This window comes from Salminus brasiliensis, chromosome 18, assembly GCF_030463535.1.
Source record: "Salminus brasiliensis chromosome 18, fSalBra1.hap2, whole genome shotgun sequence".
Classification (NCBI taxonomy): Eukaryota; Metazoa; Chordata; class Actinopteri; order Characiformes; family Bryconidae; genus Salminus; species Salminus brasiliensis.
In genome coordinates this window covers 10172911-10197611 of record NC_132895.1, presented here as the reverse complement: position 1 = coordinate 10197611, position 24701 = coordinate 10172911, and the positions used below count along the sequence as shown (strand labels likewise).

At 40.9% G+C, this 24701-nt stretch overlaps 1 protein-coding gene across 2 annotated transcripts in view; it reads left to right on the top strand.

Annotated features, from left to right (window-relative positions):
• The window catches only part of fam219aa (family with sequence similarity 219 member Aa), a 30246-nt gene extending 5745 nt beyond the window's left edge, over positions 1–24501 (top strand). Inside the window, exons 2-6 of one of the 2 annotated variants that reach the window (XM_072662371.1) lie at positions 12068–12167; positions 14954–15056; positions 16103–16183; positions 19282–19336; positions 21274–24501. In XM_072662371.1, the coding sequence (XP_072518472.1) occupies positions 12068–12167; positions 14954–15056; positions 16103–16183; positions 19282–19336; positions 21274–21432 (498 nt within the window). In that variant the 3' untranslated portion in view covers positions 21433–24501. Of the gene's footprint in view, positions 1–12067; positions 12168–14953; positions 15057–16102; positions 16184–19281; positions 19358–21273 lie in introns of both variants that reach the window. The other variant, XM_072662370.1, reaches the window with a different exon arrangement.
• The last annotated feature ends 200 nt before the right edge of the window (positions 24502–24701 follow it).

The following is a 24701-nucleotide window of genomic DNA, read 5'->3' as shown; positions in this document are numbered from 1 at the left end:
ATCAGATTCAAAACCCTGAGGCTGGCCTACAAAGCCAAGACTGGACCGGCCCCTCCGTACTTGATGGCAATGGTCAAAAGCCGATCCGCACCAAGAGCCCTTCGAGCTTCAAGTACGGCTCGGCTCGCCCCGCCATCCCTAAAATCCACGGAAGACGAGCGTCCAGGCTTTTTTCTGTCCTGCACCGAAGTGGTGGAACAAGCTTCTCCTGGGTGTCCGAACAGCAGAGTCGCTCGCTGTCTTCAAACGCAGACTGAAGACCCACCTCTTCCGAGAATACTTGGGTGAATAGCAGAGTGGTATTGACCTGTGTTTAGTAGAGTCTAAACTTAGAGGTATCTTTAAATTATTAGTCTATTCAAACTAGCTGAGGTTTTTCTTGGGTAAATAGCAAAGCACTTTTGTAAGTCGCTCTGGATAAGAGCTTCTGCTAAATGCCTTAAATGTAAATGTACATGAAAAATAAAGGTGCTACAAAGGATTCTTTGAGCAATACATGAAAGACCCCCATTTTTTTGAAAAAGAGATTTGAGTGTTTGAGTGTGAAGAACCTTTACATTGACCTTTAAAAGGTTCTCTACACTTACAGCTATTGCACAAAATTGGTTCTTAATGGAACTACACATAGTTCCTCTATGGCATTGCTCAAAGAACCCTTTATAGGACCTTATTTTGAGAGTTTAGCCTGTCAGTCTTACTCAGACTAATGTCGAACGTCTGATGTGCATGTAAACGTAGTTAAAGTAATTAGTGTCTTCTTTTCATTTAGATTTAATTCCTGCATGAATGATGACTCAACTCCATTAATCAGAATTAGTCCTCCTCAGACGTTCATCTTTATGTTTTATGAACCAAGGCGAAGACAGTTGCATTCAGTGGCCACAGTAAAGGCAGAAGTGGTGCATTTTACATCGATTTTCAGGCTCTGCTAATATTGTGTGTAATGAATGGTGTCGTGCCTCGGTGGAGTTGACATGGAATGACCCTCGCCATGTAAGCCATAACACCTGCTTTTATTAGGAGCTATAATAAATCTCTTGGCTTTAGCAGAGTGTGAGGTTCTGAGGATATCTTTGCAGAGAACAAAGGTCGGCATAGTAGCATCTGTGTAGTGACACTGCTGTGACAGGCACTGTGGAGGAAGTATGGTCTTAAGGCCTCCATGGTTGTTCCTGCTGGGGATGCACCGATACCACTTTTTCCTTTCCGATACCAGATTTTCCAGTATCTGCTGATACAGAGTACAGATACTGACCCCAACTCTGATTTAAATACTCGCTAGATGGCTGTAAATCCTGGTATTTATGGCGTTCCACTTTTTATATCCCAAAAAAGACTGGGCATTTACTGGTTGGGTAAATTCACATTTTCAAAGTTTCAGAGATATACAAAATTAAAATTGCCACAATGCAGAAACCAAAAAAGCTTGACCAAACAGCTTTTTAATTGGTGTTTTAAATGTACATTTCAGAGCAGTGGAAAAAAATGCCAGTTTAGTAGCAAGAAGTGCTGATGCAACAATTTCACATTCAAGTACACGTCTCTATGTAAAAAGGTACTAAACCTCAATGTGTGGCCTTTAAATAAGCTGCTGAAACTCAGCTTTTAGTTTCAGAACCCAAAAAAACACCAAATATAAACAAAAAGTGCTAAACGTTCCATTAAATGTCTGTTTAATGGTAAAAGCTATTTATGACTGGCTTTTACTGGGTGTTAAATGGTTTAATAACAAAGCATACAAACAAGAATGTTCTGTGTAAGTTCCAGTATCGGTGCAACACTAGTCCCTACCATAGATTTCAAAACCAGCCCTTTTTTTGTAGAGTTCAGCTGAGAGTGACGGTGTTGGATTTTGAACCCTACAAAATTGCTTCTGCTTGAAAAAGGGTGTGTGCCTACAAGCACCGACACACCGTACCCCGACAAGCCAAGACATCATGAGCACTCACAGATGAAGTGAGTAATTTTGATTAACTTGGTTAACAATGTATGTTTGATAGTGGCTGAACAGTTGGTTATCATAGATGACAGTTGGTATGTACCAACTGTGGTAGGTACCTCCAGGTTTTAACAAGCACTTTTTGGTCCATACTAGTGCCTTTCTTTAAAAGGTTCACAGCAGTAATCAGACAAAATATGAGAATTCCAGTTGCTGCCTTTGCTATCATTTATGAATACTGATACAAAAATTATGAGCCGGGCTCTTGCTAAAGGAAGAGAAACAGTAATCCATGATTTACTCCATCATGACAACAGATGTCCTCTAAAGCAGAAGCCGTAATGTGCCCTATTAACTACATTTTTTTGGCCATTTCGTGGTGGTATATTTTTAGTGCACTACAATGATCACGCAGTCCACCACAGTAAGTAGCTTAACAACTATGTATCCAATCAGACAAGAAATACCCACATTTCGTTGCGTTGTCTGGTTTGCAGAAGAAGGTGCGCAGCTTCAGATTGGAAGTCAGATTGGCGGTCAGATTGTTTATGCAATGCAATCTATTGGCGCACATCAGTGAACTCGCACTTAAGAAGGGTGTCTGAAATCATTCACTACCTTGTCGAATTCTGCTCTCTATATAGTGCTCTATATAGTGATCTGAATTTTCGCATGTAGGGCACAGTGAATCGGGCAGAGTTTTGGACACGGTTAGAGAGTCTGCAAGCTGAAAAATCACCTGTTTTTACTGAAGGTGGAAAGAAGAATATGACACAGATCAGTGACCCCTGGTGTTTGTGAGGCTATGTTGGTCAGAGTGACCACAATGAGTCCTGTGCACTGAAGTTGAACATATGAGCAGTGGAACCAGACTTTGGAGCAATGGAAGGTCTTCTAGTCTCATGAGTCCTGTTTTACTTTACATCACTTGTACAACATCAGGTCCTACAACAGGGATCTGCTGGAAGACAAGCATCCAGGCTTATTCTTCTGTCCTGGCACCGAAGTGGTGGGACGAAAGGCAGAGTCGCTCGCTGTCTTCAATTGCAAAGAGTATTAAGTTAAAGTGTAGTGTATGTTGAGAACTGTGGTCTCCATACTGATTGTTTAATAGACTGGTATCTTCTAAATCCCCCCTATCACTTCCTTATTCCTGATTTGTTATAATCCTAATTTCTAATTATACCCCATTTTCTGCCCAGTTTGGAAGGCCAATTCCCCAGTGTCCTTCATACTGACTTTTGTATTAAGTAGTATCTTTTGGATTTAAGCCTTTACAACTTGGCTAAGGATATTTTCTAAGTGCACAGTGAGGGAGAGCGTCTGCTAAATGCCTTGAATGTAAATGGATGTCTTGAAGCCAGATACCATAGATGCCACCTTCAGAGGTCTTCCAGAATGAGCTGTTTCAGTGGCACAGGGTGTATCTTCTATCTGTATCTGTATAGAGACTGTACATGGTGTTCTCATGCAAAATCAGTGTCGGTTTGGTTTGTGATGAAATTATGATAGCCTGCATGTTTGAGAGAGTTTTTTTTTTTGGGTGGCAGATCTGCATGACACACTGACTTTATCATTCACTCATATGTCAAGATTACACTCAGCATGCTCCTTTTCACAACTGCCAATCCAGCCTGAATTATTTAGCGTTTCATGTGTTGCTTGAGCAGTTTTGTGTGCTCAGTCTGGTGCCTGATATTTTCGAAAGGAAAATAACACTCCTCTGCAGCGACTGAAGCTGGGAGTGCTGCACAGCTTTAGCCCTTCATTTGTTCTCTCAGGTTGAGCTCAGTGTCTTGGTTCTTCATGTGATTTGGACGCATGCCCTTTTCCTTCCCCTGGTCAAGTTGGGGTTTTCCCATCGCCGGCTCAGTGCCAGTTTTCCAGCTCATTTCCCTTCTTTTGGGACATTTTCCAGAGGGACCCCACTTTTTGACCATGCCTGTGCATGTTCCCCAAAAACACAGCGCTGCCCTCCTCCTTCCTAGAGGACCTGAGAGAACAGTGTGTTCTTAACTACAGGCTAACAGCCTGCTAACACAGTGAGGTCACTGTTGCTGTATCAAAGGCTGTCTGTGCTTGGAGCTGGGGACTGTGTGTTTAGGTAAAGATAGTTGATCAGAAGCAGCTGTAGTGAATAGTGCGGTAGTGATGAGCTAAGGTTCAGCTAAGGTGAATCGAATAAGCGGTTCAGTTGTTAGGAATAGGAGTGATATGAGTTAACATGTGATAGGCATAGCTAAGAATTGTGGTGGATGTACATAGATGGATATACATGTGCAGATGCCATGTTGCCTGTTATTCTCTATCTAATGTAACATGGCTTCTGCCAAAATTTAAAGTTCACTTAAGTCGTCAGAGAGAGTGGCCCTTACCTGTGATAGCTGGACATCCAGAGCAATGGATTCGTACCTAACAATTACGGCTCACTATATCACTGCCGGATGGAGACTCATGTCTCATGTTTTACAGACAAGGGTGACACATGCTGTGAAGTTAACCGGCTTGTTACACATTGGATGTTTCGCCCACACACTCAACTTAGCCTCACAGGCAGCTCTCAAAAGTCCACCTGTTGTGTATTTGCTTGGCCAAGTGAGACGCATTGCATTGCATAATTTTTTCATCGTAGCACCACGGCAAACTCAAAGAGTTTATATAAACGCTGTATTTTTAGATTTTAACAGTTTTCAATCTTTCTAAGAATGGTAGGTTGAGTGTTCCTTGTACATTTACAACATTAGTTCTCTGAAAATCTCTTCATATTCAAACAAAACATATTGTTACTAAAATATCCCTAAATGAATCGATATTGAATTGAATCAAATGAATCGGAAATCAAATTGAATTCGATTCGATCCTGGAAATCAGTGGTGATACCCAGCAAAGACTAGCATGTCTCCTCCAACACATGAAAAACCAGCCACCACCTCTGATGCAGCATCACTGGGCAGCCAGCACCGGCAGCTCGGAGGAAAGCGCAGCTCCCCAGCTCCGATACAACAGCCAACAGATGCCTGTGCTGAGCAGCATCACTGTAGGAGTGATGTAGGGAATAGGTGCCATTAACCCAACTCCGGCTGCTGATGGCAAGCAGCGTGCCCCGGGATTCGATCCAGCGATTTTCTGATCAGAATGAATTTAACAACAGTCTTAAACCCAGTCCTGTAGCTGACAAGCATGATTTCTTTATTTCAGAGTCCATTATTATTCACTAAATCAAATATTTAAAATGTCATGGGCCAAGTGTATCATTCTGCCCGTAATTAAGAAATGATGTATTTGGCGGTTCCAGTGTGCGCATTTGCTAATTAACACATTTGTCTGAGAGTCAGAACCGATTCATCTCGCTGGTGAAACGTCAGTCTCGTCACTGCTGTGTAATGCTAACAGACGCTGCTCCTGTCTCCATGTTCGCAATGACACTAGCTAGCTGTCGTGTCTCACACGCTCACAGACGCTCGCTGTGCTGTGCTGTGCTGTGAGCGGTGAGATCAGGTTTAACAGGCCGCTCTGAGCCCCTGCTCTGTCTAATTAGTGGAGCTGTATGAACAGTACCTCTATGTACGGCTGTTTCTGAAAGGAGCTGAATGCTGGATAAGAAGGAGCTCCTATAGCCTCTGTTATTTAGCCTGTCTGTGTTCACTGGAGTGATGTCAACAGTGAACATGTTTTGCAGCTTCACACTAACGGTTCACTGTTCACGAATGACGGAAACAGAGCTATCACTATTGGTGGTTAGTGGTTTAGTAATGTGCCAATTTGAGTTTGAATATTAATTGAGTAATCGGGACAGTTTAACAGGTTTTAGTACCTGTCCCGATCCTTAGATGTCCCGACTCGGGATAGGGGGCCGATCCTGGCATTTTTAGTGGATAGAATTTCAGCTTTTAGGGTTCCAGTCCACCTCTGATCCTTAGGTTTGCTGTAGTAGAGTGCCATTTGACATCCTCTAGGCACCATCCAAAGATGTGTTCCTCAGCTGCTGCAGACAAACTTCACATTTTTTCCCAAAAGTACCCTACACAGAGTTCATCTGTGGCATTGTTTCGCTGAGCAACACAAAACAGAGCTTTATTTGAGCTGGTAAATGCTGTGATGTTACCAGTAAGCAGCCGAAACAAAAGCTACAGTTGGTTCTAAAGTGAACTCTCCATTCCGCCTTAAATAGAGCCGCTGTTACATTGTGTACAGTTCAACAGCAGAGCGTAACTGCTGCGTTATTTAAGGTGGAACGGAAAGTTCACGGAAGAGGAAAACTTCAGCTCAGAGCCTCGCTGTAAATGGACGCAGCAACAGCACAGAGCAGCAGGTATAGAGTGGGTTAGTTAATCTAGTCAGAGAGGGAGAGGAGGACACTGCCAAAACCACCCAGCCTGGTTGTAGTTGTGTAACAACAAAAATATTAGATCTACATTTGGGAAGATCTTACGTTCATCCTGCCCCGTCTTTACTCCTGGTTGGAACTATGGTGGAAATGCTCTGCTCTTTGGTTCTAAACCAGCTCTGAACGGTGCATTCAGAACCGGGGAGGAGGCTAATGCTAATGCTAATGCACACACACTAAATGATTAGACTGCAGAGTTGTAAAAGAACTGGGTCAGGTAGGTCAGTCAGACTGGACTGTAAGATATTAAACACTATAGAGTTTAAATTAGCTGTTTAAAATGTTGCTCCGAACAAAGTAAATCATATGGTGGTTTGTGTGGCGCAACAGATAACACTACCTGTCACTGAGCTACCACACCATGTGGGAGGCTGGGGTTCGAATCCCGGTTTGGGTGACTATGCTGCGCTACATCAATAAGAGTCCTTTGGCAAGACTCCTAACACTACACTGACCCACCTCTGTAATACAAGTAACCTTGTAAGTCGCTCTGGGTAAGAGTGTCAGCTAAATGCCATAAATGTAAATATTAAAATTTAGCCTGATTACAGTGATTTTACTGGTGTTTACTATTGTGTATTAGCACATGTTACCGAAGTTGTGGGGCTGTATTACTTATACGTAGAAGCACAGAGATCGGTATCATCCGATAGTCAGCGTTAAGACACTCGGATCAGATCGGTGAGTAAAAACGTTTGAAGAAAAAAATTACAAAATTAAAGTAAAAAGAAAAAGATCCAGTATCTCTTCAAAGGAATCAAGCAGAGGATCTCTGATTGGTTTTGGGTGCTCAAAGACCAAATATGGAGCATAGCAGCAGCACAAAAATGTTTTCCAACACACTGTGAAATCTTGCCTGGAGAAAAGTGGAAATCTGTGTCCTGGCGGGGCTAAATTTGCAAAGATTTAATTTGCCAAAGGCAATATATTGTGTTTACCAGCATTTTGTAGGTATTCTAGTCTTGACGTTAACGTCACCTTTGCTTTGTTTTTGGTTCTAGCTGAGGCAAGCTGTGGTAGATCTGGTCAATCTCTGATAGTCTTATCTCTGGTTTATCACCTCCTTAACAACATGTCCTTGACAACATGCTCACAATCAAGCTCACAAAGTCACTCGTGGTGATGTTTAATATAATAAACTTTATCTGAAATACACTTTATGGACAGAAAAGTATTGGGACACCTGCTCATTCATTGTTTCTTCCAAAATCAAGGGTATTGAAAATAGTTTATCCTGCTTTTGTTGGAGTAACTGTCTCTACTGTGCAGGGAAGATTGCTTTCTACTAGATTTCGAAGGAGCACTGCTGTGAGGACTTGATTGGTTTCAGCACCAGGAGCGTTAGTGAGGTCAGGATGTTGGATCATTACCACCCCACCTCATCATCCCCAACTCCCCAACTCATCTCAGAAGTATTGGATGAAGCACCATCTATCATTCCAGAGAACACAGTTCTTCCACTGCTCCACAGCTCAATGCTGGGGGGCTTTATACCCCTCTAGCCCACACTTGAATCAGGCATATCTGCTCCAGAGAATCCTACTCTATTGGCAGTACTTCTCTACAGGGACTAGACAAGCTGTGTGTGAGCATTTGCACATCTGTGTCATCAATGGTTGCAACGTAAAGTAGCTGAATGCATTTGTTAGAAGGGGTGTCCACAAATATTTGGACAGGAACTGCCACAAATCACAGCCCTGATAAAACCCAGTAGTGTTCAGTTGGATTTTTAGCCTTGGGATTTCTCCCCGGCATTCCAGAAGCAGCCTAAAGAGTAGCAGAGTAGTTCTTGTTTATTTATTTGTTTGTTTGTTTGTTTTCTCAGAGCGTTTTAATGTTTCAGACATTCAAAGTTCAGACATGTTACTCCACTGCTGCGTTCTCTTCACTGGCTTCCTGTAGCTGCTGCCCGCATTAGATTCAAAACCCTGAGGCTGGCCTACAAAGCCAAGACTGGACCAGCCCCTCCGTACTTGATGGCAATGGTCAAAAGCCGATTGCACCAAGAGCCCTTCCAGCTTCCACTGCTCGGCTCGACCTGCCATCCCTCAAAATCCACGGAAGACAAGCGTCCAGGCTTCTTTCTGACCTGGCTCCAAAGTGGTGGAACAAAACTTGCCCTGGGTGTCCGAACGGCTCACTGTCTTCAAACGCAGACTGAAGACCCTCCTTTTCCGAGAGTACTTGGGTGAAGAGTAGAGTATTATGGTCTCCATACTGACTTGTATTTAGTAGAGTCTAAGATTAGAGGTATCTTTGAATTTTTAGTCTATTCAAACTAGCTGAGGTTTTTCTTGAGTAGATAGAGAAGCATTTTATGAAGGAAGTCACTCTGGATAAGAGCGTCGGCTAAATGCCGTCAATGTAAACGTGAATAAATGTTTAACTGAATACCAGAGTAGCTGATTGTTCCTACTGTGTGGCAGAAAAATGCACTTAAACACATGCAACTCAATTGGGCTCTGATTCTTTCTGTAACAGAGAGCAATGGGAGAAAATATGCATGATCATCGGGGAAATTATCAATTAATCATTGCTGAGGAAATTCATTCAAATCAACTATATTATCCTCAGCTGAAGCAATGAAGCCTCACAGAGTACTCGTGACCGCTCCAGAAGGAGCAGTAAATGGTATCTTTTGTGCCTTTGTGGCTGTGAAGGCACTTCTCCTCACTTCAGCTGCGTTTGTATGAGCCTCTTCGCCATGTGTACATCACTCCACTCCAGTTCCTCTTCCTTGACGTTCCATCTTGTTGTGGGTGTTTTGAGGAAGGTCAGACAGTGATGTATCGTAGTGGTCAGCCCTGCTTTCAGTTCTGTGAGCCTTGTCGGAGACCTTTTGGTCAAGAATATCTCTAGTCTGACGGCTGCTATGTTTAGCGTGTCGACCTGCTATGAGCGAGCCGAGCCGCTGCTCTGACTGCTTCATGACGTGCTTCTGGCTGCTCGTAATAAGGCCAGGCTTGTGTGTTTGGTAAATGGAGGCTCTGTTTGGCAGAGTGTCGTACTCTAGCTCTTCCTCCAACAGACACCCTCTGTTCTCCTCCCAGTCCCCGGTGATGTCACACAGGGCCCAAACCTTACAAACCGAGCAGAACACTGGGATGCTGTCCATGTAGGAAATACTAGGTGGTTGCTTTGGTGTCTAAAAAGATTCGCCTGTCTCTTTATTTCTTTGCTGAGGAGCAGTCCAGAATGGGAAGCAGCCCTGGAAGAAGGGAGGGGTATAAAGGTCATGTCATGTCATAAACCTTGTAGCTCTGTTTATGTACTTAATGCAATCATGCTAGCTGCCCCTTAACCTTTCATGAAAAATGCACTGATAGAAACAGGTCTAACATACCTTCTTAACCTCTTAATAACTTGTATTAGAAGTTGCAGTAAAACTTATGCAAAGTTACCATTTCAGAGAAACCTAGTTTTCATGCTACATGGATGATTTATCAAATTCTTGCCTTTTATCTGATCATTAGATTTTATCAGCACTGCAGAAGGACACTGGATTCTCTTCTTTTTTCCTTACGAACTGTCTCTCTGATGAGCGTATTCTTTAAGTATGCAGCTTTTGCCTGTCCTGAGGGTTTTGTACAGTGGTTAGATTGTTCTTTATAATCAGGCGTGAGTCATCAGGGGTCTTAGTGGTTTAATAGAGAGAGACAATCACACAAACAAACAGTGTCAAAATGAGGGTGTGTTTAGTTCAGAGTTCAGTTTCGTCACAAGGTGAAAAACTAAGTGGACAAGCGCAATATTAGTTATTATTTATAATCTCAGTAAGTGTTGGGTCACGCCAGTCTGACAACAATGACCTACAAACGTTAAACTGCTCTGAATCAGGAGAGAGAAGCTGGGTAGCATTAGCTCAGTTCAGCCATGTCAGCCTTTTTAAGTTCAGTCATGTATCTCCAATGCTGTGTTCTCTTCACTGGCTCTGTAGCTGGATTACAAAGACTGGACCGGCCCCTCCGTACTTGATTGTAATGGTCAAAAGCAGATCCGCAAGCATCCAGGCTGTTTTCTGTCCTGGGACCAAAGTGGTGGAACGAGCTTCCCCTGGGTGTCCGAACAGTAGAGTCGCTCGCTGTCTTCAAATGAGAGTAGAGTACTATGGTCTCCATATTGACTTGTGTTTAGTAATGTCTAAGATTAAGGTATCTTTGAATTTTAATCTATTCAAACTAGCTGAGGTTATTCTTGAATAAACAGTGAAGCACTTTTGTAAGTTGCTCTGGACAAGAGTGTTGGCTAAATGCCGTAAATGTAAATGTTAGTGGGAAAGCAGTATGTATGGGTTGGGTACTTGGTGGTCCAAATTGGGAAGAAAGTAGAAAGATCTGATATATATATATATATATATATATATATATATATATATATATATATATATATAAAAGCAAAGACCAAAGGTCAGTGACCGGTGTTGGGAGAAACAGAAAGGCAAATTAAGACTTGAGTGTATGAGCACTATGTAGATATATTTGGATAAGTTAGCCAGCACGCTTCATACAAACATCCCAGTCTGTGTTCAAGCTAACTGAGGTTCAAATCACACACATTTAGATACCACGCAGGGTTGAGCGATCTAGTAAAAATACAGTGTTTAAATACTTTCATGAAACACAATGTTTATCACAATACATGTAATCACAGACTGAATACATCAGTAGCAAGAGATTATTATAAACAACTCTTCAGAATAATAGAACTACTATTCAGATACTCTCCCATACAACATCTGCTGCACTTCATCTAATTAAACCAGTCTAATTACACTGTTTGTAATAGAACCTGCAGCTGATCAGTGTTTATTAGCACCAACAGTATCCTCAATATGCTTAGAAAAGCATATTGTTATCACGATACGATAAAATATCATCATATTGCCCAGCTCTATATCCAGGTTTGCTTGATTCTCCCTTCCAAACAAACTCGGCACGTCTGTTACTTTTTAACTTTACTGTACTGACCCTGTGCCTCAGCATCATTAAAATATTGCCGAGGCCTAGGTGATGGTAAAAGTAAAGCCTTTTAATTGCATCATCAAGTTATAGGCTAAAACCTCACAGCTGGCAAAAGCAAGCACAGATTTTGTTCAAAAAAACTTGGCTAAAGTCAACAAGTAATAGTAATAGAGTCTGAAAAAATAACCAGAGGCTATGAAGATGCATGAATCTTTTATCAAGCTAAAAAAAGAAATAAACTGGAGGACTCAAATATGCTCTTTGTGGCTGAAGGTTGCACTGAATTTCTTCCTCAGCGCTAGGCTTTTTCATGTCTCTCAGGACTCTGTCATTGAGCAGGTGAGGCACAGCTGGTTGAGTCTGACACGCTCTGAGAGAAAGGTTCAGATGGGACGTTTCTTCTAAGGCCGATGGGGTTCTGCTGAGTCATGGCGTTTGAGGGGAACGGAACCAGCAGCACCTTAATCACCATGCTCAGCCTGTCTAGACAGTCTCTGGAGGCTCTGCCTCACCAGAGCCTATTGTTTATGCATAGCATTGCTGCTGCTGTTTCTCTCTTATCAGGTTTACCTCCAGCTAAGATCTCTTCATAAACCTTTATAACATGGGGAGTCAGGATGTAACACATGACTCCCATTTATTACACTGATCAATAAAAAATAGCTTTTATCGATTTCCATTTTTGCTTCATATCCCCCTCCCCCTTTGCTTACCTTTAGGAATGCATTGTTGGTTGTTTTGTGGATTGATTTGTTTTTGTGTGTGCCTGTGTATCTCAAGGACCCAGCAGCGACATCCACATCAGAGCCCGACTCGGACACAAGGGAGGCAGAGTCCATGGCTATCAACTACAAACCTTCCCCACTGCAAGTGAAGATTGGTGAGTTTTCTTTTATCCAGCCACTGATCTGTCAAATACCACAGGTCAGAGTGCTCTGGCCTCTGTGTGGGTACAGCTTGTCCGTTAGCACAAAGCTATCAGTCTGTTTACGGACGCACATAGTTGCACATAACATACAACTGACCTAAACACAGTAATCTAGTTTTTTGTAGCAACCTACGTCTGGTTGGACAAACCTTTTACAGAACGCTGGGAGAATATTTTATTCGAACAATCATTAAAATATGGATAAATAGAAAGGGTTATTAATATCTGGTGATTTTTAATTTCACCTGCATTTTAAAAGTCAAAATTATAGACTGTGTGTAGTTGTAGTTATGGATTGATTATTTAAAAAAGCCTGTAAAAAACTACTAACTTGACTTGTAAAGCCTTTATTTTGATTCCCAATTCTGAAGTGTTACTTCAAATTATTACCATTAGATGTAAATACCTGCAGTCCTGCTCATCAGGTAACTATCATTCCTTTATGAGACTAATTTGAAGGAAACCACAAAAAGATATAAATTAATGGTGTGCCCATGACTGTGATTTAAAAAAATAAAATAGTTTTTTTTAGTTAATCTGGCTCCTCAGGTCCCCCAGTGTACAAAGTACAAACGTTCAAAGTCTTCTGAATATCCTCCCAAAGTCAAATAAATATCTGCTGTGTTTCACCAGTATTGCTCTACTCTCCATGTCAAGTCAAATTTATTTATATAGCTTTTACAACTGTTGTTTTGTTGTCACAAAGCAGCTTTACATAATTAGTAATTAGTAAAAGACCGAGACAAAGAAGAAATAACGTAAGACATGAAGGATCCAAGACCCCCGGTGAGCAGCCAACGGCGACAGTGGCAAGGAAAAACTCCCTCAGAGTTGGAGGAAGAAACCTTGGGTGGAACCAAGACTTACAAGGTTTCTTCCTCCTCTGGTCAGAACTATTTAAACCATCTATACTGTTGAAATTGGCATCTATACCATTTGGAATTGGGCGGACCTAAAAGTGGTCAGGTTCACGATAACACACCCCTGGCCAGTCACAAGGATAACGTGCCTCTGCCCTTTCTTCAAGTCTGAGCAATCTGGAGAGCTAAACTAGGAGAGTGCCCCACGTGCCCAATCATCCCTCACGTCCGGGGGCCCTCGCCTCACAGATTCACCGCAGAATTTAGCACCAGACCTAGAGAGGGAATGGTCGTAGGACGAGAGGGATGATAGCTTGAGCTCGTGGCTCGAGCTCACACCTATGTATGGGCTGGTAACAGTTACAGATATCAAAGCTTCAGTAAACCCTAAAGATCTGTGAAACCACAGCCACAGCTCAAAAGGAGTAAGCTAAAAAGCACAGCTTCTCTGTCTCAAGGCTGTGTGCGTTGCCATGGTAATGTATATTAACAAATTTTGTCCAGTGATAGAGGTTTGTCAGTCACATGAGCACGCCTAAACATATGACATCTCATTTTAGCCAACTAAGGATAATGTTGCCTCTCATCACTGCAGCTGTTGAGCGTTGGAGCCCCAAGAGCCCAAAGTTGGCCAGTCGATCACTAAGATAAATTGCCTCCTTTCAGCCAAATAGGCAAAAAATCAGTATATCAAAATGTGTTCCCTGGAAGCAGCCCATTAAGAACATCCAGGAGACAGATCATTTGTAGGACTTGTTTACACACCTGTTTGATGAGTAGTGTTGTTGCTGCTGCTTCTACTGAGTGAAATGGGTCTATTGAGGCCTTTTGCTATTAATTAAGCACTCAGCCATGCTGTCTCATATTGCTTTGTGTCCTTTGCTCTACTCCCAGGCCAGAGCACCACAGAGGCCTCCAGGTGAAATACAGACGTTGCTGGTTAATTAGGTTTTGTATTGAAGTTGTCGGGCAGCAATTGGTGATTACTCTCTGGACTGCAGAGGAATAACAAGTACACATTGGGGCACCATCTTAAAGTCACACAGAAGTCAAGTAGTCAAGACTTGTTTATTTACTTTTATTGCCTAGGATGTCCTCGCTTAGAACGGGGCTTTAAATGTAGGCAGGGTCATGCAAACAGACTCTAGCAGTACTCAGCAATCATCAGTATACATAATCAAAACAGTTTCTTATTAATGATGCAAAATTGGAGTTGTTTTCTCTAACGTACAACATAATAAAAAGTGTTTTGCTAAATAAAAAACTTGCTAAATAGCGCCATGCAGTGCAAATAGACCAGATTTTTAAATTAATGTTGTGGCAAAAAATCTAATTTACACAATTGTCCTGTTGGCATAGGTGTAGTCTAGCAGTGGCAGCATGTTTGCTGTCCGATTTTGCATCCTTAGCACTAAAACTATGAGGTAGAAATGGAAGGATTGTTTGGATATGGATCAGTATCGGCTTATGTTCAGCCCAAATATGCAATCGGCCAGTAATTTAGTCCATTCTGAGAGCTGGTCAGATCATATGATATTTTGCAAGTTGCAGCAGCAATGAGTGAGGTCACAGGATCCTTATTCAACCACTGGATGGCAATATAAACCTTACCCATGGCTGCAGAATCCTGTTAAAGGCAGTGTTGAAATCTACTCTCTGTTTTTTTACCGTATCAAATCTAGTGGGAGAAGCAGTGTACAGGCTTTTAACACAACTAAACATAATACCCTCCTCCCAGGAGTACATCACTCAGCCCAGTATTGTTTTCAGTGATGATCAGATGCCATGGTACTTCTTTATCGCTGGTAAAAAAAGTAATTTCCTTCAGGATGCTGAGGATGTAGGGCGTGATGTTTTTATGTTTTCCTTTGATTGCAGAGAAACAGAGAGAGCTGGCCAGGAAGGGCTCAGCGAAGAACGGAACGGTGGGCAGCCCCGTCAATCAGCAGCCCAAGAAAAACAACGTAATGGCCAGAACACGGTGAGGCAACCAGACTGACCAGAGTTCACACAGTTGGTCATAATTAAATAATATCTTGGTTATTGGGGCTGCATATAATTTTTTGGATTGAAGACTAATGCAAACTCTTACCAGCCATTTACCATGAGTCTTGCATCCAGTCTCAGACATTCCAGACCAATAAAGGCTTTGGGATCCCAAAAATAAATAAATAAATAAATAAATAAATAATATTGGTCAAAAAGATTTAGGCCAATCCCACCTCGTACCAACAGGAGTTCCCAAGTCTGTTTTTAATGTTTTAGAATATCACCTTAATCAGTGCTATAATTTGGTATTTTAACATGGTGTCGTTTTAAGAACCAAATCCAACGGTCATTCACGTCACACTGCTTTTTTTTATTGATTTGGGTTTACCTGCATCTGATCTGGACTTTCTACAGTCAAAAACTCTCTTATTGCTGAGATAAATAAGTTTACTTTGTACATTACAGACTACTTTATTTTTAAAAATAGAGACATGGTGAAACATGCAGTTAATGTTTTTACTGTTTTTGTGTCATCAGTGACATGGAAACATGGTGCTTTCTTTGTATGTCAAAACGATACCGCAGAAATGATCCAGAAATTCCTCTGATAGTAGAAGTCTGAGAGCAGAAAGCCTGTGAATGCTAATAAGGGGCAAGTTCGAGAGAGTTGTGTGCTGCTCCCCTGCTGGGATTAGAAAAGATGAGAGGACTCTGGCGCAGAGCACAGGCCAGTAGATTAGCTGGACACAGGCCTACTCGAAGAGCCTGTGGACTGCAGATTAGCCCAGTCTTTTGTTCTATGGAGGGAAAGTGGAGGATGCCTTGCTGGTGCAGGGGCTTATGTAGCAGTGGTTTAATGGTATTAAATGCAGCCTTGTCCCACACTTATCAGGAATTTTCGTTGTTTTTGGTGTGGGGGACATTAAATATGCATGTTCACTTTTTTTTTATTATTTGTTTTTGTGATGATGTTTTTTTTTATCATGCTGTTTTATTCCGGATGATTTGATTAACTTTCCCTTGGTGTTTCTGCTTTAGGTTGGTTGTTCCTAATAAAGGCTACTCATCCTTAGACCAGAGCCCTGATGAGAAGCCCCTGGTAGCACTGGATACAGACAGGTACAGTATTCTGCACTAGTTGAGGTTTTAGTATGCACATACACTAACATTAGGGAATCACACTGCAGAAGTTTGGAATCTTCATCCAAATGTAAAGTGAATCCCATTCAGCTTGCAGGAATATGTGTAAAATAATCCTACTCTGCTAGCCTGTATACTTTCATAGGTTTCAAATAATAAGTAGGAAACATCTCGCTACTGTAACAAAAATATGTAGCTCCATTTTTGTAATCTACATTTTCCACTTTTTGACATTATTCGAAGCAGACTTGGAATGAAGTATTTTTTACATTGACTTCCGTAGAAAGTTAATAAGGTTTTGGAGATGCCACTTTGGAGATACAAGGTTTTTGTTTGACAGCAAAAACATTATGTTCGAATCTGTCCAGAAGCATGAACAGAGCTTCTAAAACATCTGATCCATCTCCATAGCATCAAGAATTGGATTATAATGAATTAGTATACATAACGCCTTGAATGTTGATCAGTTTTTAATGAAGAAAACTTGGCAGAAGATGATTTTAAATATATAATTCTATTACATTTCATAACTTAATGCTGTTAACATTGGGACAATTCTTATTTTGGAATGTTTTGGCTTATTGAGCTGCTGTTACATGGCGTAAAAGGGCTGTTCACACAAGACATTCCAGAAATATTGATGAAACTGACATCACACTGCAGGGAGGAGTGGTCCACAATTCCTTCTTTCCATTCAACTGATTTGCAGCTACAGGAAATGTTTAAATCTATAGGTTATCCAATTTAGCGGTTCACTTACTTTTTCTAGCCTGCACCGTGGATATTTACTCTATTTGCTCAATAAAAGACATGAACAGTCCAACTGTTTGTGTGTTTATTACTTTTGTTGCAAGTTTGCTTGTTTTAATCTATTATTGCGACTCATATAACAACCAGACCACAATTTATAAGTAACTGGTAAAGTCAAAGTCAAGATAATTCCAAAGGATTCATGCATGTTCTCTTTAAATAAAATTACAGCATTGACCTAATGTGATTCCAAACTTCTGAACAGCAGTAAACTCCTGCCTACTTCAATTAAAAAAAATAAAATAAAATAAATAAATAAATATATATATATATATATATATATATATATAATAAAATAGAATAAAGATCCTATCACGTTTATAGCCTCTTACATTCTAAAGCCAGACCCTTCAATGGATATTTTGTTCTTTTAATCTACTGAATACAATTTCTAGCCTGTTAAAAAATGGAGACATTTAAAATGATAATATCTGGTGTGCTTCATATTAGCGTGAGAAAATTCCATGCATAAAAGCAGTGTAATTAACAGCCTATCACTGGGGGAATTCACATAATTAGGCCTGGCCAAATGGATCCGCTTCAGTCTCTGCTGCTTTCAGCTTCTGAAGACTCTGTTCATACTGTTTAAATCTATTTTTCCTGCATGTCGGCTTGTCAGTTTGTTTGAGATTTTTAAGATCGTCTGCTTCCAGATGTTCTGAATCAGTGGTAGTGTCCTTGCTACGTAATGATCAGTAGAAAACATAGCCATAGAAAGTGCTGTAGTGAGCAGAGGAAGTCCAGTTGGCTTTAAGTAGCTTTTTTTTTTTATTATTATTTTTTTTTTTAGATACACTGGATTTTATTTACTTTCGACGAGTTTTTGTGACTATTCTGGATTATTGACTTGTTTGCCGGCTCATCAGGTGACCAGACACAGTGTGTTAGTGTCTCATTCAGATGGGAAGCTCTGATGAATATTTTTGGTCTAAGCTGCCTAGAGATTCCCTCGCACTTCATCCCTGTCTATGACTGGGTCATGCATTAGGTAACTCATCTGTTTCTCCCCTCTTTGTTCCCTCAGTAAACTTCACTCTTCCTTTTTTTTTCTTTTACTCTCACACACACTCTCACTTTCTCTCACATGCTCTCTCTCACACTCACTCTGTGCCCTCTGTAACTCTGTTTACTTGCATGTCTTTCACTCCCTCTGTTTTTTTTTTTTTTGTTTTTTTTTTGCACTCCTCTAGCTCGTTCTCTCACTCATGCTTTCTCTTTCTCTTGCACTCGCACCTTCTCGCTCTCTCTTGCTTTATCTATAGCTAATCTCTTGCGGATTCTTGCATGTTGGATGATCACCCTGCCACCTGATCCCCATCTCCCCAACCCATCCTAAAAGTATTGGATGGAGCACCACCGTCATTCCAGAGAACACAGTTCCACTGTTCCACAGCTCAGCGTTGGTCGGCTTAATACCCCTCTAATTCATGCCTGGCATTAGACATGGTGCCAACACGTTCATGTTCATGTTTATCTGTTCCAGAGAGTCCTATTCTATTGGCTTTACTTCTTTACAGGGACTAGACAAGCTGTGTGTGTGTGTGTACATGTGTGCATTTGCACATCTGTCATTAATAAGTGCAACAAGTGCATTAAGTAGTCAAATGCATTCGTTACAAGGGGTGTCCACAAACATTTGGACATATAGTGTAGTACTAGAATGTTGACTGTAAGCATTATAATGTTTGTTAAGTAGCTTTATAATCATTAATAATCAGTTCCGTCAAAACCAATGCAGTTGGCTCTGTTCCTCACTACCAGATCATAGCCTTAACCTACTACTCTCACCTCTGCTCTCTGATGTCTGATATGTTCTTCCTCATTTAGTTCATGCTCTCCGATGAGCTCATCCCCATTAAAATGAGGCTGTAATTACCAGAAAGATCGATGGATGGGCCCAGATTGCCTCCGCTGGATTCCATGATAAATCAATCTGACTAAAATGCCGTGTCATTGCTCTCGCCCTGGCTTATAATGCATGTAGATTGCTCTCATTGAACTCAGCAAATCTGGTCAATACCCCCCCCCCCAATCCCCCCTCCCCCTCCCAAAAAAAACACTTTTAATTCCAGTATCTGAATGAATGGACCCCAGTTTTTGATTCCAGTCCTGGAGATCCAAAGCACAGATTCTCACTTCCCTGGTCTAATACCATCTACACCTTCTCATCAGTTGAGAACCACTGCTGGCCTATACAGGAAATAATGCTGCATGCATGAGAAGGACTGTCTGATGTATAAGGTGGTGTCTTATCTTGTTTCTTTCAGTGACGATGACTTTGACATGTCCAGATACTCATCGTCAGGATACTCCTCAGCCGAGGTGAGATCTCTCAGGGACCAGGTATCTATGCACTGCACTAATGTCAATTAATCGTTGTGCCTGCTCCAGATCACCTTAACACGTCCATCTTTAAGACATCTGCACACCATCACCCTGTGAACCACTGTGCTGAAGTTGCCCTTCTCTCATTTTTCATTATATAAAGGGAAATAGTACAAACTTCTAAATGTAAGTAATGTAGAATATCTTTCACCTGCATACAAGTTCCCTCTATTGACTGGATCACCAGATCTACCAGTTACTGTCATCATTAGTGCCAACCATCTCCATTACATGGTATTTGTCATAAATTGCCCTCCCCCAAATAGAACAGCTTGATAAAGGATCATTATTTGTTGTGCTTTAACCAGGACTGATCCTTCCAAGTCCGTAATTCAGACTGATCAGGGTGGGTTTCCTGAAAACAGTACATTTTTGCTTGAACAAGGAACAAGTCAATTCTCCAAGTTTCTCCTGAAAAGCTTTGCAAACCAAAAAGCAACCAAAAAGTTCATAGAACATCTCTGTTGACTCCCCCGAAACGGCTACCAGTTGAACTCTGAACCATCAGTTTAACTCCCTCAGATATACAGTATGTCTTTATCACACCCCATAAACACAACAACAGTATTATTATACAAATGATGACATCTGATTGGCTGCAGGATGTTTTCACCTGTTGTAAAATACTCACATACGTATGTGACCTGTCTAAAGCTACAAATTATGGGAAAGAAATATTCTTTTTTATTAATTTTGTTTGTTTGGGGGTTATTTTGGTTTTTATTTTTTAATTAAGTGAAACGTCACATGCCTTCAGGTTTGGTGTCCATTGTGTTTAAATTCTAAAACAGAAACATAACTAATATAAAGTTAAAAAAGGAAATCACACAATGTACTCATACAATGTACACCGATCAGCCATAACATTAGAACCACTGACATGAAGCGAATAACATTATCTGGTTACAGTGGGATGGGATCTAGGGGTGGGATCTACATATTAGGCAGAAAGTGAACAGACAGTTCTTGAGGTTCATGTGTTAAAGCAGGAAATGTCGGCAAGCAGAAAAATCTCCGTCACTTTGACAAGAACCAAATTGTGATCTCTAGACGACCTACCAAAAGCATTCTATGGAGGGACAAGCAGTGGACTGGCGACAGGGTCATGGGTGCCAATCATCATTGATGTGTGTGTGAGACTGTTGGCTTGCCCGTCTGGCCTGATCGTACAGAAGAGCTACTATAGCAGATATTGCTGTAAATGTGAATGTTATCTTGTCTCGTGGAGTCCAGGCCTCAATGGGTCTCCACGAGAAGGGTCTACGCAATATTAGGCAGGTGGTTTTTGATGTCATGGCTGATATAAATAAATAAATAAATTTATATTATTACCAATCATACTATTTTTTTTATGTTTATTTTAAAGTTATTAATTCTCCATTTAATTCCAAGAAAATGTGTGGATCCCTCACCCAGAATTAGACCTCACCCAGCGCACTCTGGCTTTTAGGTGCTGAACTGCAGGAAAACTTCAAGAAGCACTTTGTGAATAACAAATAGGTCAGGTTAGTCACCAGTTTGCAAGCATGGAGGTCTTTGGGAAATACTTGTTAATTAACAAACATTCCAAGCAACTAGTAACAAACTATTTATTGTTACAAAGCTTTTGGGAAACTCACCCCAGTCTAGCCCTTTTTTTTTATCACATTAGATTCATCTGTTGGTCACATGGGACCTAAAGACATATAAATTATGATATAGAAATGACAATAAAAATTGTGTTTAAATTGTAAATAATAAAAATAAAATTAATCAAAGTAATTAAAATTTTAAAAGCTCAAAGGGCAAAGGTCCTGGTTTCAGCAATGCCATGCCCTCCAGTTAACATTGATAAGATATGTATTGACCGCGGATGTCTTGCCTGTCCTCTTCAGCAAATCAACCAGGACCTGAACATCCAACTACTGAAGGACGGCTACCGCCTGGATGAAATCCCTGACGATGAAGACCTAGACCTCATTCCCCCCAAATCGGTCAACCCCACCTGCATGTGCTGCCAAGCCACCTCTTCTACAGCCTGTCAGATCCAGTAGCCCCTTATACACTTCCCACCCCCCCTTTTCCCCAGCCCTCTTTTCCAAACCCCCGTCTAATGTGAGTTTACCTCACTGCTACACTTTAACCCTCCGAATAGAATAACTACTAAAGAATTTAAACTTGTGAGAATGGTTATATTAAAACTAATATATAGGAGACAATATCAGAAGGAAATGCACAAAAAAAGATACTAAAAGTCAATGGTTCCTCCTATGGTAGGATATGTGAGTCTTTGTATCGCCACCAGAGGGCGTTAGGCTTAGGTGCGCATATGTATAGAGTGTTTTAAGGTGAGAAAAGAAAAAACAAACGAATGCACAGTTTAAAAACAAAAAAATAAAAAGCAGGAACTAGCTAAAATGTATTTAAAAAGTAAATCACACAAGTTCTTCAGTGTTTTACTCCAGAAGCTCCAGTCTTTGCTTCTGTTCCAGCTTCTTGTTTCGGTTGTTTCAATGTCTTAGTGCACAGCGTTGCTCAGTTAGGGCTGTACGAAGGGAAAAAATTGCATTTTGTTGAATGAGAAAGGGAATTGCCTTCGCATCTGGCTGATGGGAATTCTGGACAATTTCTTAAACTATTTAATATCCTAGGTCAGTAGATTTTAAATGGAATATCAGTACAATGTAGCACTTGCTTATCAGCGGTTTTTAATCTGGCATGAGACATCTGCATTTTTCACTGGAATTGAGACTCCATCGACTGCCATTGATTGCATGGTAGAGCTAAAAAAAAAACAATGACCATAATTTCAGTAATTACTGAGCATCACCTGCAGCGAAGAACTGAAATGTACTACATATAATAATAAGGGATTATTCATTTGTTCAGTGATTCGGTGAGGATGGCTGGGATCAGATACGAGTCTGACTTTTTTTTATTATTATTATAATTTTTTACATGCTGCTTTCGTGGTTTCTTACATAAATATCAGTTTACTACAAGTTATGACGGTGAACTAAAGCAGCGCTAACAGACCGCCTATCTCTAGCATCCGCTACACTATTTTTTGTGTTTGTTTGTCTGATATGACGAGAATTATCAAAATATGATGAGTGTGATTTTCTACACCTCTGATTAGAGGCATTAATAACAGTGTTCACTGTGTTTTACCGTGCAGTGTGTCCTATAAGTGACATTGCCGTTGCCGCCATACATATTGCATAGTTTTCTGTGTCATGACTGAAAAGTCATTGGTTCTGTTTTGACTTTTGAATTTGTGCCAAAAGTATAGTAGGAGCCCATGATGAAAAGCGTCTGGTGTTCTCAGCGATGCCACTATAGTGTATACGGTACTATAGTGCGGCTCTCCAGTCAGACCTTTAATGAAAGAAAGAAAAAAAAACAAGGACTGAGGAAAAGTGCAAGGTTGCCAGATCACATCACTAATTCCCCTTCCCAACGATGCTCCATCACTTAATTAACCGGCCTCCTTTGTGGACACATTTGGCTACACATCAGCATCCGCATGCAGCATTCATCTGGTTTTAGCCAAAGACTAGTCAGTAGTTCCTCCTGGTGGACTGTGATCTGGACTGTAACGGTGTGAACTGAAAGATTAGTTAGTACAAGGCTTAATTTGATTCTGGGAAAGCCCTCTACGGATGCTAATGCTTCTCTATCGAAGGCCCTAAGCATTTTGAAGCTGGTACTGTAGATAATACACAGTATTATTACTTTTCTCTAGTTTTTGACAGTTTAAAAGTGAGTGTTATATGTTTAAGAGGACTTCTGTTCTTCACAGTACTCACCATTTCCATTCACAGCATAGTAACATGTTATAACCACCCTGTAGAGCATACCACGTGTAAGTGCCAGCTGTTTCTCCCCGCTGCCATTTGTTATTAGATGTCTCTGACATGCAACGTATGAAGACACATGCCCCCACACACACCCTATACTAACACTACTACACACTACTTTCGAGGAATGTACGAAGGGAAATGACCATGAAATTGCATAAATGCTATGTAATACGTGTGGAGTGCGTATGCCTGCTAACCAGTCTCCATTTCTACCTTTGGTACTGTGGGTCGACCCGTCAGCAAGGTTCATTGCGATAACACTATATATGTTCTCAAGGATGAACCCTCGTCACACTGCCTCCTTTAAGGTCTGAGCGTGCCCTGCTTTGTTTGTAGCTGCTTTCAGCACAGTCTGATTGTGCAGGGGCTTATAGGGGGCTTATAAGTACTGTGTTATCTCTTGTGTCTAATGCAAGTTCCCCAGTGCAAAGCCCACGACTGTCATTTCAGCAGTTTTGCATGGCGTACTTACCAGAGAAGCGATGTTTAATGGTAGTCAGGGTACGAGGCTACTCCTACAGTTTCCATTCAGCAATGTCCTGATTTTCATCATTTTATTATTATTTTTTTTTTCTATTTTAAGCATAATCAGCCTTGTTTAGGATGATAACCCTCACAAACAGAGTGAATGAATGTTCTAGGCCGAACATTGTGGCTGTAGACACCACACACAAGACTACAGCTATATGATTTCTGTTCAACATTGATTTTATTTTTTGGTTTTCCATCATTTTGCATTGTTTTTTGGGTGAATATGTTGATCAGCATAGCAGCGCTCAGATGTAGAGAACATGTCAGATGTATAAAGCTCATTTCAGACTTCTGCTCTCATTTGGCCAATTTTAAAGGGTCCTCTAAAAGCTGTTTCTTTTACTGGACCTGACAGAGCACGGGAGGGAACTCCTGAAGCTGAATTTTTGCTCCATTAGACTGAGTGCCCTGTATCTTCTGTACCTGCTTTAGGGTGATATTTCAGTTGTCCTCTTTGTTTTTAATGTGACCTGTGTTTTCTCCCGGTCTGCTGTGTTAGAGTATGCCTTAAGTCAAGCTCTGTAGTACACCTTCTTATTTATTGTGAGTGGGTTCTTTTAATTTATTTCAACAAATGGGGAAAGTATGCATTTTTTTTTAACATAGAGACACATTTTTTTTATTCTGCTGACGAATATCATGATTGTAAAGATGTGAACAGTTTCCATACCAGTATTTAACAATGTTACTGTTGTAGTGTAGCATATCAATAAATACATCTGGCACATACAGCAGAGTTCCTTGTCGTGATTGCATGTGTGAGGACGTTCAGTTAAGTGCCTATTAATGCCCAGAGTGACCGGATTCATAGTTATATATTAGCACATAGTAGCCATTCCAGTAAAACTCCATTAATTAGACATGCACAGTAGGATTCTTCAGTCCAGACCTGAAGGTAACCTGAAACTCACCTGATTCAACTCATCTGG